General features: G+C 39.5%; 1 protein-coding gene across 1 annotated transcript in view; it reads right to left on the bottom strand.

The window, feature by feature from the left end:
• Positions 1 to 18,727, bottom strand: part of PIK3C2A (phosphatidylinositol-4-phosphate 3-kinase catalytic subunit type 2 alpha) — an 88,364-nt gene that overhangs the window by 17,625 nt on the left and 52,012 nt on the right. Inside the window, exons 14-21 of the mRNA XM_024202174.3 lie at positions 13,271 to 13,382; positions 11,192 to 11,334; positions 9,752 to 9,940; positions 8,942 to 9,035; positions 6,594 to 6,688; positions 6,027 to 6,207; positions 2,749 to 2,853; positions 43 to 135 (exon numbers count right to left, since the gene is read on the bottom strand). Of these exons, the coding sequence (XP_024057942.2) occupies positions 43 to 135; positions 2,749 to 2,853; positions 6,027 to 6,207; positions 6,594 to 6,688; positions 8,942 to 9,035; positions 9,752 to 9,940; positions 11,192 to 11,334; positions 13,271 to 13,382 (1,012 nt within the window). The remainder of the gene's footprint in view (positions 1 to 42; positions 136 to 2,748; positions 2,854 to 6,026; positions 6,208 to 6,593; positions 6,689 to 8,941; positions 9,036 to 9,751; positions 9,941 to 11,191; positions 11,335 to 13,270; positions 13,383 to 18,727) is intronic.

The raw sequence follows: 18,727 nt of genomic DNA, 5'->3' as shown, positions 1-18,727 counted from the left end.
TTTCCTCCAGTAGAACAAGAGAGAAAAAAAACAAAAACTTACTTTAAACATAACATTAATTTCTTCTCCCAGAGGATCTGCATTCACCAATGTGACTTTTAGTGGTACTGCATTAGAATTGAAGAAGGAACATGCCTGCAAGTACATGATAGTTTAATCCTTAGAAGGATAATGACTGATAACATTTTTGGCTTTCAAATCAAATAGAATGTTAATAGTTTGCAGATGAGATTTCAAATTGCCAGCATGCCAGAAAAAATTACTAATACTTGGAATGTTTGCATACCCTATAACAATGCAAGTTCTGAGATCGATGAAGTGGCAATATATCACGAAGTAGTTATCTCTAGAGTGCATGGTCTCATACTCCCCTTCCTGAGAGCATCACACAACCAGTAACTAAATGTTGCTGCTTTTGAGAGACCCGCAAGATTTTTAAATTGTGGTGTTGATATTTAATAGACTCAAATCTGACAAGCATATTTAAAAAATCAGGTTAAAATGTTTCATTGCCCCATGATTCACCATACTATACACCTAACATCTTGGAATGGAGTTTAATCTTCCATTCGCTATCTCTTGAATGCCCAGTTCTGACATGCCTGCTCGTTAACAGTAGTGACAACATTCCTCCTTTTGGTCATTCTGCCTCTTCCCTAACAATGTCTTCTATATGCTTGTATACAATCAATTGACATTACATTTCATTGGCATATGTATTTTAATATGCAAGTATCACTAACAAATATATTCCATAACTTGAAATAGATATTTTAAAAAAAATCTTCAATAGGTTGTCTTCCAAGTTGGAACCATTAATTTTTCAGAAATCTGCACACCATTGCCCATTTCTCCTAAAATACGGTGGCAGGGCTGCAGAGAGCTTTTTGGAGTCTGGGGCAAAATATGAAACTGAGGCCTCCCACCCTTCCAAAAAAATTACCACTAAGCGGAGGTGGGGTGTTGGAGAGTGTCTGCATCACGCTAATCTGGCAGCAGTGGCTCCTGTCCCATGGGGCTGGTCCCAGCTCCCTGCTCTGGGTATTGCAACCTGGTACGCAGGGTCACAATGCCACTCAGCTTTTTGCCCAGCTGCCTATCACTCACAACGGAGAGGCCACCAGGCCAAATATCAGTGAGTGTGCTGTGACTGTGTGCGCCAGGTTGCAATGCCACTTGTACTACCCTTTTTGCCCCTCCCTCTTGGTGGCCCTGTATGATGGACATGACGATTACCCTGAGTTTGGTGGGATAAACATGCCCCAAAGAAAACATGTCCATGCCTCTCCTTATGTGCTGTCACAACAGCTTAGATAGTCTGGACACTTTAGACAAAAATCCCTAGATCTGAACATCTCTGGGCTAGAGGTAGAGCATTCTCCATATGCCCCATGATTTTTGGATTTACTGGCTTTATTAGACGGAAGGTCAGTTTAGACAACCAACAAATGGTGTAAGTCCATGCAGGTACTCAGGCTCTTTCACCAAGATGCTTATGGACAATATATCTGCTTACTTTGGGCAGAAACCCCTTGACTTATTTATGAAATGTTTGTATATATGCCGGTATTGCAAGATAGAAAATATCTTAACACACAAAATAATGAATGAATAAAAACAGGGACCGACATTCTAACTGAAGAAGCTATTCAAAGTTGGATTTACTGCTGCCTCTGAACTGTAAATTTGAGATCTGAAGAGAATACAAGTTTGGAGCTTTCGCATATCTCAGTTTCCAACTTTCTATTGATTACGTAGTATGGTTCCTTCAATTCACTTTCTCCACCAGGTCCCTCATGGGGATTAGGACCAATGTTCAGTACATGCGAGTTTGTTTTGGTATCAATTTATTCAGAAGTTTTACAGATTGTCATTTCTCTGCCCCACACCCATTAGAATCATATTACTGTAGCTTTCTCCTGGAAAATTCTTGTTTCTATTGGTTTCTGATTTAAGTGTCAGCAGTGTTGAGGCTTATACAACTTCTGAGATACAGTTCTGAATTTCATGCTGTGAAAAGAGGAACACCAATGTTTTCTTGTTCCAGACAGTCTTCTGCTTGCATTTATAACTTCAGCCTCATAAGGGAATGGGATTATAATCTTATTTTACAACCTTAGTATATGTATTGTGTAATGCATAAGTGTTGTAGTATTAAGCATACAAGACAGTGTATGCAACTTATGCTTCAGAGGCTCTGAAGACTGTCAGAACTTGCATATGTTTTGCAGCTTCACGCTCACTAACCTTCCCAGTTGCATAAAAACTCTTATTTTAAAATAGAATCGTTGCCTCTCTAGCATGGAGTATCTGAGAAATACATCCAATCACACAGCTGGTTAGCTCCATCCCACAATATATACTTCAAAATATTAACAGCCAGTCTTGTACATTTCCTTCTCCTCTGACCATTGCTGGAGGCTGTCTAACTTTTCCATTCACGTGCTTTGAAACTTCCTCTGTTCTCACACAATGTTTTTATGACTTTCATGTATGACCGGGTCCTTGCTGCTATGTAAGGAGAACTCCACTAGTATCTGATGAAGTAGCAAATTAAATCAGACCTTGGTCTGTGTACCAAATATTTCCATAATCTTTGTCTCTTCTCAACAAATTTAATTTTATTGTCTGGTTCTAAAGGCTCTTTATTAAAAAGCTCTCCCACCAGTGTAACACTTTTCATATACATGAAATACTCCTTTCTACACGTTGATTTTCAGGAATTACAAGCATCTTTCCATACTGTACCTTGACATTTAATTCTTTTGCCACAAGGCTGGGATTGAGAGGCAAACGGCATTTGTTCTTCATGAAAAAGGACTGTACACGTTCCATACCACTTTGCAGGACAACCTGAGAGCAAAAAAAATAAAAATGCAGAACTGACATTAATCCATTAAAATACCTACAGGGAAATTTTTGACAAGCAAAGGAATTATGCAGAACAGCAGAGCCAATGCCCTAATTCCTGAAGAGTGCCATGGGATTTTAAGTGACCACAGTCATAACGTCTATTTTACTTCTCATCCAAAAAAAAAAAAAAAAAAAAAAAAAGACAACCCCACCAGTACAGCCCTAATGCCATGCCAGTGAAATTTTTCAGTACTGAGTCTATAAAATTATAAATTTACATTAGCAGCCTATTGCCAGGGCCCCATATATTACACTGGTCTACAATTTTTGAGAAGTCGTCTGCTTCAGAGATAAAATGTGCTATTTATTATGTATTTTGATGTGCTGAATTCAAATATGACAATTAAAACAACTGATTGGCTACTGTTTCTAAGATATTTAAGTTTTTACATTTTATGTCTATGTATATTGTGTAGATAGTAGCGTTTTAATCATAAATTGTAAACCTAGGTCTTTTCATGTTTTTATGGTTGCTTTACATGATAATATTTCACCTGTCCTGTTTATGTAACTTTAAAAATCAGCCAAAGGGTTATATAAATAAAATTTATTATGAAACAAAAAGGCAAAAAACTATTATGTACATAGTTTAGTCCTATTCAGTGTCTACTCGGCGCTTCTTGGCTTCTCTCTTGTATTCATTAAATGGAGCATCTCTTGTCACTGTCCAGCAATAGTCTGCAAGCATTGATGGGCTCCATTTGCCCTGATAGCGTTTCTCCATTGTTGCAATGTCCTGGTGAAATCGCTCGCCGTGCTTGTCGCTCACTGCTCTGCAGTTCGGTGGAAAAAAATCTAGATGAGAGTGCAAAAAATGTATCTTTAGTGACATGTTGCAACCAAGGCTTTTGTATGCCTTGAGGAAGTTTTCCACCAACAACCTGTAGTTGTCTGCCTTGTTGTTTCCGAGAAAATTTATTACCACTAACTGGAAGGCTTTCCATGCCGTCTTTTCCTTGCCACGCAGTGCATGGTCAAATGCATCATCTCGAAGAAATTCACGAATCTGAGGACCAACAAAGACACCTTCCTTTATCTTAGCTTCACTTAACCTTGGAAATTTTCCACGGAGGTACTTGAAAGCTGCTTGTGTTTTGTCAATGGCCTTGACAAAGTTCTTCATCAGACCCAGCTTGATGTGTAAGGGCGGTAACAAAATCTTCCTTGATTCAACAAGTGGTGGATGCTGAACACTTTTCCTCCCAGGCTCCAATGACTGTCGGAGTGGCCAATCTTTCTTGATGTAGTGGGAATCTCTTGCACGACTATCCCATTCGCAGAGAAAACAGCAGTACTTTGTGTATCCAGTTTGCATACCAAGCAAGAGAGCAACAACCTTCAAATCGCCACAAAGCTGCCACTGATGTTGGTCATAGTTTATGCACCTCAAAAGTTGTTTCATGTTGTCATAGGTTTCCTTCATATGGACTGCATGACCAACTGGAATTGATGGCAAAACATGGCCATTATGCAGTAAAACAGCTTTAAGACTCGTCTTCGATGAATCAATGAACAGTCTCCACTCATCTGGATCGTGAACGATGTTGAGGGCTGCCATCACACCATCGATGTTATTGCAGGCTACAAGATCACCTTCCATGAAGAAGAATGGGACAAGATCCTTTTGACGGTCACGGAACATGGAAACCCTAACATCACCTGCCAGGAGATTCCACTGCTGTAGTCTGGAGCCCAACAGCTCTGCCTTACTCTTGGGTAGTTCCAAATCCCTGACAAGGTCATTCAGTTCACCTTGTGTTATGAGGTGTGGTTCAGAGGAGGAGGATGGGAGAAAATGTGGGTCCTGTGACATTGATGGTTCAGGACCAGAAGTTTCATCCTCTTCCTCGTCTGACTCAAGTGAGAATGATTCTGGTGCATCAGGAACCGGCAGTCCTTCTCCGTGGGGTACTGGGCGTATAGCTGATGGAATGTTTGGATAATGCACAGTCCACTTTTTCTTCTTTGACACACCTTTCCCAACTGGAGGCACCATGCAGAAGTAACAATTGCTGGTATGATCTGTTGGCTCTCTCCAAATCATTGGCACTGCAAAAGGCATAGATTTCCTTTTCCTGTTCAACCACTGGCGAAGATTTGTTGCACAAGTGTTGCAGCATATGTGTGGGGCCCACCTCTTGTCCTGATCTCCAATTTTGCAGCCAAAATAAAGGTAATAGGCTCTCTTAACCATAGTGGTTATACTGCGCTTTTGTGATGCAAAAGTCACTTCACCACAAACATAGCAGAAGTTATCTGCACTGTTCACACAAGTACGAGGCATCTCTGCTCACTTTGGCTAAACAGAAATGTGTCCCTTTGCAAAATCAAACACTGACAAATAGAGCACGACACTATGATTTCTAGAGCTGATATAGGGCAATTTGTTCAGCAGAGTGATGTAAGCTTCGTTATGATTGCATCATCCATGACTTCTAGGAATAACATGATGCAATTCATATCATGTATGACGCAATACCAGCTTCAGATTGCATCATTCATTGTTTTGCCTAAAAAGCAAGTACTGTCCAAACCCAGTCAGATTTATTCATAGATCCGGTCAAAGATGTATTTTAGTCATTTCTGGTTTAAATTGAGATCCCTTCCCTTTATAACTCACTTATCGTCCGCCATTCCCAAGTCAAGGGTCGTATATACTGACCCAATAGCATATCTTGAAAACTAGAGCCAATCAACAATTTTAAGCATCATTTTCATTCTCAGTGACCCAGAATTAGTAAAGTTTGACTACATTTATTTCAGAAGCATTTTGGCTGTAGAGCAGTGTTATGAGAGAATGGGGCCAAATTCTGTAGCAACATCAATTTATTTCATTGCCAATTCTTTTCCTCCCATCATAACCACTCCTCCCACACAGCTACGGCTAACAGTTGAAGATTAGTTATTGACAAGTGGTTATTTTTTTTTATTTTTTTTTTATTAAAAACACAGTTATTCTGTTGACAAAATATTTAACATCTGTTGATTAAATACATCTTACTATACTTTTATACAGTGCTGTATTTAATGTGAAAGCTGAGTAAATTTACTTTGAAATTCAAGTCAGTTGTATCCCTCTCTAACACACAATATTAAAAGTTAAGCATACGCACCTGCCTAGCAGATCCACTTGTTTGTTTTACTTTTTCTGCTACCACTCCCAAAAGCTGTACCAGTCTGGTCTGTTTCTCCAGCTCTTCCCTCAGCCCTTTCCCACAGACCGAGAGGAAGGCACCAAGAATATGCTCATACCTTACCCCAAATTTTGCATCATGTAGGGTATCCTTCAGAAGCCTGAAATAGCAGGTATTTAAGTTAGTAGTTTTCCCTACAAAGCAGTATTTCCCCTCTAAAGCGAACATTTTAGCTAGAGTTCAATAGCAAGCCTTTTTTAAAAAGTCCATTAACAAGGGGTATTACACAACACTGCACACACATACATTACTTGCTGTAAATCAGTAACTTAATTCTGAGAACTATATGTGCTTGGTTCTTATGGATTCATTTGGTTTTATTACAAGGAACACTGTTTATCTTTTGCACATTATGCTGACTTGATGCAACATCTATTGATCTGTCATTCTGATTAATGAAATTTTAGCATTTAAACAGCAAATTACTTTGTTCGGAAAACACCAATCTGACTGTAATTAAATAATGAAAGAAAGACACGTTCTTACCAATATACACAGTGTGCTATCTGAATATTTCCTAATGCCCGAGCCAAAATGAATCTGACTAAAGAGTTGTCCAGGTATGTTTCATACTTCAATGCCTAAATGTAAGAAAATCAGTCAATTTTTAGATTAGATTATACACTGCCTTTGGTTGTTTTGGGGGGTTACCTATAACATTTAAAGTTCAGTGGTGGCCAGAGGATCTTTAGGGTCTCAAAGCAAAGCAGAGTAAACCCACTAGCTTTGCCTATTAATTCCAGATAATCTGTGAAAGTTTAGGTGATTGAAAAACTAATATAAAACAGACACCTGAAGCTGTAGTGGTATTTTAAAGAGTGACCATTTAATAGACTATATATTAAAACAAATTACCAAGGATGTAAGTAATGACATTTCCCCCACTTCTATCCTTACTCAGGAGAATACAAATAGCCAAAATAAATATCTGCCCCAGATTGACTTATGTCATTGGCCTATTGCCTTTCAAGGTCACTCCCTCACTTTTTGCTCAATAAATCGGCTTATGCAATTTATACGGGATATATAAAAAAAAAAAAAAAAGCCTTGTTTGTCACACAAGACCCTTAAAACGTTCTAAGTATGGGGTTGCCAGATTTGTATCTATATTATCTAGCATTTCAAATGTGTCCTATTGTAAGGTGGTTCCCGCTCCAGTGCCTCTGTATACATACCAGCCTGGTTTGAGACCAAAAAACCCACCGCACTTAACTATGCGATTTGGTTCCCCTCTCTTCTATACTTTAAGAAGCCACCCATATCCTTAAGGGAAAATCCAATGTTTGCAGCTACATGGGGCATCCTGCAATGTGTTAAGATGATTACAGCGTCTGATCTTACTAATTCTCTTCTCATACTACTATGGGATAACCTGTGCCTCAGGATCAAGGCCAACTCCACAACGCTTAGACAATTTGGATAGAAAAAGGATTAACAAAAATTAAAGATACAATACAAGGTGATAAATTGTTATCATATAATCAAGGGAGACCAAACAACAGCTACCACTGTGTCTCAGTTCCTTCCTTCAGCAGCTATGCTTAAAGATTCATGCAAAGATAGGGAGACAATTGCTCTATTTCAACTCTCTCACCTCTAGAAGAGCATGTTAAGAAATAAGGAAACAAAGTTAACTTTGGAGGAATTACTTAAAGTGGCTTAATGCTTTGCAGTACCCTCTCAATCTCAGTCTGAAAGAAAAACGCGGGGGGTGGGGGGGGAGGAAGGGGAGGGAAAACAACAACAAAAACTGCCTTAGTACCACAACAGAAATCCGGGAGGATAACTGGCTTAACATGAAAGATATTTCAAGTTCTTTATCCTTGCAACTCTTCCAGGACAAAATACAAAACGGGCATTACTGAACTGCAGAACTTTTGTTTAAGTCTCGATTGGTAACACACGGCAAGTGTTAGAGATGCAAAGAGCCACATGCCAACATTTCACACATCCTCTATACCTGTCAAAAAATGCATGTGTTCTGGATCACCATATTCAGAGCGCTCTCAAACATGAAGTGTCACCATCCTTCTTTGTCCAACCTTGTGTAGTATAGGGGTGCTGGATGATTTGTTATTATGTAGTATAGGGGTGCTGGATGATTTGTTATTACCAGAGGGCATGAAGAAATGGATTGCAATAACTATTGTAGTGGCCAAAAGTTATTTTGAGAAGATGGAAATCTTCAATTCCTCCTTCATACACAGACTGGATTAGTGAGAGTACTCTACTACTGCATTATTGGAAAAAAATACTGTCTAATAGAAGCGCTTGGGAAAAAAATACGAGGATGTCTGGTCACACATGAAAATTATTGCTTGCTTTTGCAGTTTAGTATAGATTAGTCCCTGATACTCACAGGTTGTTTGCTCACTTATTTACCTATTTAGTCATTTTAGTAATTGATGCTTTGCATGACCTTTATGGAGTCAAGCCCGCCCCAAAAACCAGGTTTTACAAATAATAAATGTTGAATTTTGTTATTTATATGCTATTTCCATCTTATGTATTTATATATGTTTTGTTTCATTGTGTTTATTTTTATTGTTTTTATATAAAAGTTTAAAAAACTGACCATTTATTTAGTACACAGAAGTCCCACACGAATCCAGAAGGTGCTAGTATAATTCTATTTTTTGTTCTACCTAACCCAGAATGTAAACTAAGTAATTTATTTAATAGATCACTCACAGCACCTCTCTGTTAATGGCAACACTAATTGAAAAGGACCCAGATGTGTGTTTTCACACCCAAAATATACAAAAAATGATTTTTTGTTTATCGACAGTTCTAATGTTGTAAAACGTACAAAAAGGGTAAGCAATAAATGTCACCTGCACAAACTGGGGGAGGAAGTCTGTTAACTCATCATCACTTATTGCCTCAATCCAATTCACAGCTGTGGTTCGCACTTCCTGATCTGCAAACCTGCAAGAGCATCACAAGTCCACACTCACTGTTTGTTTTTAACTTCAGCAGAGATACACGACTAAATCTTGGGAACTAACATTTTTTATTGTTGTAGTGCTTGCACGCCCTCAACAGTATCAGGCCCGCCACATAGAAGGCACGGTATAAACACACAGGCGCAGGGATGCCTACCTCTCTAACAATTTATGGTCTTAGCAGCTTGCTTAGATAGCAAACCTATTCTCATAGTAAAAGGATAGATTTTGTGGTGAGCCACTTATGTCTACTCTTGTAATGTCACAGTAGGATGTCGATTTGGCTGAGTTTATCAAAGAAATTAAATTAGCTTTTTAACTTTAGACAAGGTTTTTTTTGGGTATAAAAATTTAGGCCATATTTTACACGTGAAGAAAATTCAGATAATCCTCCTATGAAAGATAGTTTAGAAGTCATCTTTTGTTAGTAATCAAACCTTTTCTGTGCACTTTTTTTAACTAGAAACCCATTCAGTAGCTATCTCTAACTATGCAAGCCGAACAGAAACAATTTAAGTTAATGGAGGCTATAACTTGTAAACAAAATTACAGAATGTGCAGTGGACATTAACTTGTGTTAATTCAACAGCTGATGACCAATTCTACAGTGAATTACAAATGAGCATGCTAACTATCTGCACAATACAACAACACTGGGGAAAAATTAAACATCCAATATAATTTATGGAGTTCACTTACTTTGAATCCAGTAGTTCCACAGCAGTCAAAGGAGGTAGGGGAGGCCACTGCTGAAGCAGTGAGTATATTTCAGGAAGACTTGCCCAGTCCCAGTGTGGGGCACTAGCTAATATTTTTGGAAGGCTTTGTGTGTGTCCATGGCAATACTGTCGCTTCTCCCACAAAAATTCTTTATCTTCCTTTGATAGCCTGCAGACAGTCCAAACAGCAGTTTAGTTTATAAGAATGACTATCATTACTCAGAAGAATACCAAAGCACTTGCCAAAGTACATACGTAGGTCACTTCATCTACCGCCAAGTTCGAATACAACCTAAAAGTTTAAAAGTAGGCAGTGAGGAAGATACCGCTGAAATGGTAGATTGTTTCTCAAAGCAATCAGAACTTTATCGTTTTAAGTTTCATCCGAAATTGAGCAGCGCCGAACGCCATACTTCAGTGTTAGTTCAGCACGGATGACACAGGAAGACTGCCACGTACAATATCCTAATTTCTCCTAGTGATCTCTCAAGCGTATATAGCGACTTCAAAAAACTTATCAACTGTTCTGTGAAAAGTTAACTTACTACATAGATTCCCCCCAAAAATGGGTTCCTGTGTTTCCAGGTCTACTGAAACTCTTCATAATGAGAGCTGCACACCTAAACCCAGGCACACAAGCCTCATTTATGCGAAAGAAAGGGGGCATATGTGGCTGTAGATTATGTGTCAGCCTTTTGTAAGGAGGGCAAGTTTTAGGTGATAACAAGCAACACTGTGTCCCATCTTCTTCCCAGCTAGGGGAAAAAAAGTCAGGATATAGTCACATAGGAGGCTCCCCTCACAACAGCATTTCAGTCTTATTAATGGAGAATGTTGTGCTGTTTATGAAGTTAAGACGGTTAAACGTATTTTAAATACAGAATCCTGGCCAGTAATCCTGTTGTAATAGAGGAACTGATGTTAACAGATATGGCATTTATAAAATTTTCTCAGGTGCCCCCCTTAGTAGAACTCTAGTCTCCTATTTTCTCCTTCCTTCTCCAGTTCTCTTGTAGCCTTGCAACATTTTAAATAACCCCTGCCCTCATCTCCCAAAAGCCAGAAATTCATTCACAGCACCTGCCAGGTTATTAATTTGCCACCGCTGTCCTACAGTCTGAAGAGCTCCAAGCAAGCACATTTTGCAGAAAGGGGTCAAAAAGAGAAAAAAGTCTAGTATAACAAGGGAGATGCCAGGGTACAAGCTGTGGAAAAAAACAAGTAGGTGTTGTAATTTCAAGACCACTGTTTTCTGGGGTACATACAGAACACTGAAGCCAGTCACAGGACTTCAAAAACACTAAACTAATATTTCAGACTAGTACAGAGGAAATTTAACTAAAGTTATGTACTTAATTCCCTCTTCACAGAGTTCCTTACATGTAGAAAGATAAAATATTGCTACAATAGATTAACATACCCAAGGGTGCCATCTTTGGCAAGAATAGCAAGAAGACGCTCCTTTACATTTTTTTCCAATGTTTCTATTGAATGATGTACCAAACCGTTTGCAGCTTGAGGAATTTTGTATACAGTATCAAAAGCCAGGGAGGGAAAGTCAACCTGAAAAATTAAAACAGAAGCCAGTCTTTAAAAGCTTTCAGAAAGCTGAAAAGGCTCCCTTAGCGCTGAACTACTGCATCACTGTTTTTACTAGGGCTGTCGATTATATAAAAAAAAAAAAAAAAAAAAAAAAAAAAAATCACAATTAATCGCACTGTTAAACAATAACAGAATGCCATTTATTTAAATTTTTTTGATGTTTTCTACATTTTCAAATATATTGATTTCAATTACAACACAATACAAAGTATACAGTGCTCACTTTATATTTTTTATTACAAATATTTGTGCTGTAAAAAAAGAAATAATATTTTTCAATTCACCTCACACAAGCACTATAATGCCATCTCTTTATCATGAAAGTTGAACTTACAAATGTAGAATTATGTACAAAAAAACCCTGCATTCAAAAATAAAACAATGTAAAACTTTAGCGCCTGCAAATCCACTCAGTCCTACTTCTTGTTCAGCCAATCACTCCAACAAAACTAGTTTGTTTCCATATGCAGGAGATAATGCTGCCAGCTTCTTGTTTACAATGTCACTGGAAAGTGAGAGCAGACATTCACATGGCACTGTTGTAGCCGGCGTTGCAAGATATTTACATAGCAGATTCATATGTCCCTTCATCTTCAACCACCATTCCAGAGGACATGCATCCATGCTGATGACATGTTCTGCTCGATAACGATCCAAAGCAGTTCAGACCGACTAATGTTCATTTTCATCATCTGAGTCAGATGCCACCAGCAGAAGGCTGATTTTTCTTTTTTGATGGTTCGGGTTCTGTAGTTTCTGCATCAGAGTGTTGCTCTTTTAAGACTTCTGAAAGCATGTTCCACACCCCGTCTCTCAGATTTTGAAAGGCACTTCAGATTCTTAGGTTGAATGCTGTAGTTATCTTTAGAAATCTCACATTAGTACCTTCTTCGCATTTTGTCAAATCTGCAGTGAAAGTGTTCTTAAAATGAACAACATGCTGGGTCATCATCCGAGAGTACTATAATATGAAATACATGGCAGAATGCGGATAAAACAGAGCAGGAGACATACTATTCTCCCCCAAGGAGTTCAGTCACAAATTTAATTAACGCATTATTTTTTTAAACAACGTCATCAGCATGGAAGCATGTCCTCTGGAATGGTAGCCGAAGCACGAAGGGGCACACGAATGTTTAGCATATCTGGCACATAAATACCTTGCAATGCCGGCTACAAGAGTGCCATGTGAATGCCTGTTCTCACTTTCATGTGACACTGTAAACAAGAAGCTGGCAGCATTATCTCCTGTGAATGTAAACAAACTTGTTTCTCTTAGTGATTGGCTGAATAAGAAGTAGGACCAAGTGGACTTGTAGTTTCTAAAGTTTTACACTGTTCTGTTTTGGGTGCAGTTATGTAACAACAAAAACCCTACATTTGTAAGTTACACTTCCACCATAAAGAGATTGCATTATGGTACTTGTATGAGGTGAACTGAAAAATACTATTTCTTTTGTTATTTTTACCGTGCAAATATTTGCAATAAAAATAATATAAAGTGAGCACTGTACACTTTGTATTTGTATTGTAATTTAAATCAATATATTCAAAAATGTAGAACAGGAAAAAATAGTTAATAAATTTCAATTGGTATTCTATTGTTTAACAGTGAGATTCAAACCATGATTAATCGCAATTAATTTTTTTAATCGTGATTATTTTCGAGTTAATCGCATGAGTTAACTGCGATTAATCGACAGCCCTAGTTTTTACATTGGTATTTTGGTTTGGTATCACCTACCATAGCCTGCACAATGAAGAGGTTCCCGTGCCCCCCCAAAATGATATCAATCTATTTCTGCCGACAGACAAAATTCTTGATCATGTATGGCATTCAAACAGTATATATTCAAGTCAAAACAAAAACACTAAACTAAATCAGAAAAAATACTACCTGCAAAACTATTTTTTCCATGAGATTTCTTCTTTTATGGGCAGTTCCTGATGCTGGAGTCACATGTGATGAAGTCCAAAGGTGTAAGAGCTTAGTCCCACAAGTTAACAAACTAAGAACACAAAAGGAAAAAGCACAGTATTTCAGTAACCATACCTTGTCTCTACTCCTCAAAAAGTTAATTAGTTATGAGAAACAGTAAGAAATCTGGGAAGCAGATCAAACACCCATTAGAAGAAGATGGTAACTCACAAATGATAAAAATATTAATCTGCTAGATCATAATTTAAATGGACTATCAGTAGGTTCCCTATAATGACAAAAATGTGTCACAGAATATAGATGTTCTCAAACTGAGAGCAGGCCGAGTATCAAATGATAACCTTCCTTGAAAGAGGGAAACTGTTCTTATTCCAAAGAGGTTCTATATTAAGCTTCTGAATTCAGAGGGAACATTGGAAGCATGCCATTTGTTGGCAATTGTGATTTTGAGCAGCCAAACAAAGAATATGATCGCTACTAAGAAGAATTTCATTCTCCTATATGTTCATCTGACTATCTTCCATATTTATTTTTCAAGTCCTCAAAATGCTTGAGCCTGTGAACAGCTCTAAGCTGGCAGAGGCAGAAAGATAAAGTTCAATATTGAAATGGTGGACTTGACTAAGGGAAAAAAGTTTAGCCTCTCAGATAAATAAAATGGAGCACAGGTTGCCCATGTGGAGCAAATAAAGCTTGCAGACAAAGTAAATATTCTACAGGCAACAATCCTGCACCAACAAGGGCCTTGGGACCTTGTTTCATCTCTAGCTTCTATGATTCGATCAAATCACATATTGGTTTAGCTGCAGATGCAACATTTTGCAAATAACTTCACATTCCTACTAACCAATTATACTAATTAGTATGAGTCACTGCAATTATATATTTACAGAGTTCTAACAGTGTGCTGGGCATTGTACAGAACAGAGAATGCCTGCCTCAAGTAGTCAAAAAAAAATATTCTAGTCAATACAGTTTAATTTCATGAGAAAAATGTAAGGGGACGATCAAGCCTTCAGTGTGTTGGGGAGAAGGGGCTGGGAAGGAAGAGGGGGAGGAGAGAAGAGGCAGTGATACCTTAGTCTTCATTAATGAGGTTCATAATGAAAAAGAAAAAACCCCAAACCACCAGCTAATTGTGCCACTGAAGAACAAATAAACACAGAGTTACACAGTATTCTTTCAAGCACTTGTTCAATCCCTTATGTGGTAGCAAGAATGGAAGAGCTGTATCCTTTCCAAACCCACACTTCATCACAAGTGCTTCCAATCTGGCTTTAGATTCTCACAGCACAGTAATGACCTTTGAATCTTCAATGTTCTAGTTAGCAGCAATTTTTAGATCCCCTTGTTATTGATGTTATTTGAAAATGCAGCTGGAGTATTTGGCTTGTATCCCTCAACTACCTTGGCCTGCATTCAACTGTAGTAGTCCACTGTCAGTCTCTGCTAGCATTTCCACATCTACTGTATGCACATTATTCATCCAATTTTGGTCCAACATTCTTTTTGACCCTTGTGCTTCAGGGAGTTTAAATAGTTCTCACGTGACGTACGATATATCCATCTCTCTGCTCTTCAAACTGTTGATAGGATTCTCTCCAAGTAGCCCAACATTACGATATAATTAGATTGACAACTTGACATTCAGCTGAAGATAAGCACTATCCTATTTGGTAAAAAACTTAGATGCAGGATCATAGGACCAGCTCCTTAGCTGTAGAAGGGCAGTTGTGTGTCCCTGACAATAGGGGGTCCTGAGGTAACATACAACCACTGTAATGCATCACTCCTTCATGAACAGTGCAGTGGGTGTGGTCAGAGCACTCCTGTGCTGCAGAAATCCCAGCTGCTGGAATGGTTTCAGAGCAAGTCTACACTGCGAGAAAAAAAAACTGTGACATTAAGTGTCACAGCCCAGGACAGCTGGTTTGGGCTCTGGGGCTGAAAAATATCAATGTAGCCCAAGTCTAAATGTCTAGGCTGCAATTTTATAGGCCAAACCCTGCAAGCCCAAGTCAGCTAACCCAGACTAGCCATGGGTGTTTTATTGCAGCGTAGACATACACCCGTCAGCAACCGTAAGGGTAAGTTGCAGAAGCCTTCAAGCTGCTTCAAGCTGTGCCTGGGGATTAGCCTGGGGCAGATCAGCTCAAGATCAGAGGAGCACAAAGGTGATTTAAGGTTACCTTTGCATCTCCAGCCTGAGCTTTGCTCCTCAGCTTTCCTGAGCAAGGTTTGGATCTGGGCTAGCGGTCTTCAGTGATGCAGAGTTTTCTAACATTTACCACTTTATCTTTACATTCCTTTAATTGCAAACTTACTACACCTTGTAAAAGTTATTTTAAATCCTATAATCCAGATTTTAGTCATTAAATCTGGTAAACAATGTCTGATCCATCTTCTGATTCTTCTTCCAGGAGGCCTCTGAATATTCCCACTTGTGGAATCAAAGCACCTTATGAGCTTCTGGAATCTCCTAGCCTATATTGGCCACTTACCCCTCCCTCATGGAGGATTCCAAGTGGAATGGCTCCAACTGCCTTTTAGTTCCTGCTGAACAGCTGAAGGTTTAAAACTCAGTGTTCAAAATGTTTCCCTTAGTTTTAATGGTCTCCTGCCCCTTTGTACCTACTTTTGTTTATAGTTAAGACTGCTGCTTTTCATTTAAAAAAAAAAATAAGGAAGGTTTCTTTATGGCAGAGGCACTGTCTGGATCAGCAAAGCCCATGAGAGCTGCCTCAAAATCCCTGATGGTGTAGGGTCTTCAGACCTAGTTGACTAAAATTGGTATGGTGCAAGTCCAGCATTGATTTTAAAGACCCACTCCAAGTTGTTATTTATATTATTGTAGAGAGTAGAGGCCATGACTAAGATCAGGGTCACATTGCACTAGATGTAGCTCTATGTCCATCTTTAACAGTATGCAGGTCCCTGAGCTTATCACTGAGTTCAATGTCAAGTATCCAGCACCAATAACTAGGGACTGAAGAGTTTCGTGCTAATGTAGCTTTGTGTCCAGCATTAGTGGTACCAATGTCCCCAGATCTATATTGTCAACTAAGTCCTTTGCAAAAAGAATCCAGCACTATTAAATACGTGTGCACGTACAGGGGGAGAACACTAGTTACTGGTACATAAAAACTATCCTAAAAAGACAGAGAAATTAAATACCTTGATCATTTATACTTTCCTTTAAACTGACCCCAGATTATTATACTTAAAAGTCACCACTGTTCAGTGTCTATAAAACTAGAAAGCCTTCAGTTCTAGTTTGTCTAATCTCTGGATGTAAATTTGTGAACCAGTAAATTTTTCCTAAATGTGGATAGGCTGGAAGTGATCTTTGTTACTTACAAACTATATTTGTTTTGCTCAGAGCTTCCATAATCATTTTAACTACTGCATAAGCAACTTACAGAATTAGTGTACTACATTAGTAACACTAAGACAGCTTAAATGTATAAATCAATTCTATCCACTTTTTATTTAGTTATTTTTTTTGTAGACAGGATTAGAGACATTGTATTTGAGTTTTTAGCTCTTTCAAAGTTTGATATGGTTTATCAAAAAAAACCACAACACCACACAACTTACACCAGAGTAATAAGACTAGATGTTGCGGTCATGTGAAGACTGGAGACTAGAAGAGACTGACTGCTTTCTAGACCACTAAAAATTGAATTTCACAAAAGGAATGTAAAGGAGAGTCCCAGATGCCATTTTTAAAGAGCCTCTCTTTTCCTCCAATCTCCATTTAAGAGCACTGCAAGAACTGAATTTCTCTCAATGATATACAGTCCCAAAGAGTTGTTCATATATAAGTTCAATGTCCTGGCTGAAAAAGGTTTCAGACGATGCCCTATTTGTTCAAGGTGATGAGCTGGATGAAAGAGCTCTTAACTTTGAGTCAACTCCTGCTGAGCAAAGCAATGGAATTTAGCTGCACTAAAGCAAGAGTTATGCTACTGGGAAGAGATTGGAGGCCTTGTGAGAGAATGAATTGAGGTCCCCAGAACTAAAAATGCCTCATTGAGAAAGCTACAGTCAACTTATAGTTTCTCTCTGCACAAAAGTATCGTGCTAGGACAAAACTAACCCATAAAAGACATGTTACGCAAGCAGTGTTTTCTTCAGAGAGCTTGCTGCTCTGTGGTGTCTGCTTTACTTGCTTGGTGTGTCTGCCCTCTATGCGGTGTTGCACTGTGTAGCTGGTGTCACATGGTTGGACCAGTGCTTGTGAGCGCACTATGAGCAAGCTGCTCTGACCAAATCTGTTCTACCACCACATTGTTACCAGCTCCTGTCTGCTTAACACTTGTATACATAGTGAACTTGTCTGCCTTTCACACCTTCTAGCCCAGGGGTCGCAACCTACGGCACGCGAGCTGATTTTGAATGGCACGCGGCTGCCTGCCGCAGTTCTGACCCCCAGCCGCACTCAGCCCCCCCGCCCACCGCTCTCCCCTGCTGGGGCAGGAGGCAGAAGTTTTATCCTGCAGCAGCCAAGCTCCCCTCCTCCCCCGCTTCTTCCCCAGCTGTGGTGCAACCTGCTTTCCTGCCCCTCCTCCTCTCCTTCCCTGCGCCGGCCCTTGCTGCTCCGCAAAAGCCCCACGGCCCCGCTCTCCCGGCCGGAGCTCCAGCCGGTGTGCGGCAGCCCCTTGCTAAAGCCAGTCCTGGGTAAAGGAGGCAGAAAAGAGGTAGGGACGGGGCCTTGGGGAAGGGGGTGGAACAGGACATATCCCTTCCAGCCCCCCCCCCTCCCCCCCCCCTCTGCCCTGCCCTCTGGCGCCCCCACACCCCTCCAGCCCTCTGCCCTGACCTCTGAAGCCCCCCACAGCCCCAGCTTTCTGCCCTGCACCCCCCCACACACACCCCTCCAGCCCTCTGCCCTGACCTCTGAAGCCCCCCACACCCACCCTTCTGGAGGTGTGGGGGGCTTCAGAGGTCAGGCCCCACTCAGCCCGCTGCCGGCTTAGCAGAACAGAACGCCAGGCTGGCAGCGAGCTGAGCAGGCTGATGGCGTAAGATCAGCATTTTAATTTAATTTAAATGAAGCTTCTTAAATATTTTGAAAACCTTGTTTACTTTACATACAACAATAGCTTAGTTATATAATATATAGACTTATAGAGAGAGACCTTCTAAAAAACGTTAAAATGTATTACCGGCACGTGAAACCTTAAATTAAAGTAAATAAATGAAGACTCGGCACACCACTTCTGAAAGGTTGCCTACCCCTGTTCTAGCCAAATGCCCCTGATGCTGTTCATTAAGTGCTATTCTCTCCCTCCCTATAGAACGTTCTGTCAGTGGAGAAAGGAGTACATTTTTTAATTTCGTAGATAATGTTGGACAACACTACTTGTACATACATACATACATACATACATACATACATACATACATACATAC

This window comes from Terrapene carolina, unplaced genomic scaffold, assembly GCF_002925995.2.
Source record: "Terrapene carolina triunguis isolate 2854851 unplaced genomic scaffold, T_m_triunguis-2.0 Scaffold96, whole genome shotgun sequence".
NCBI classification, from domain to species: Eukaryota; Metazoa; Chordata; order Testudines; family Emydidae; genus Terrapene; species Terrapene triunguis.
This window is presented reverse-complemented; position numbering and strand designations above follow the sequence as displayed.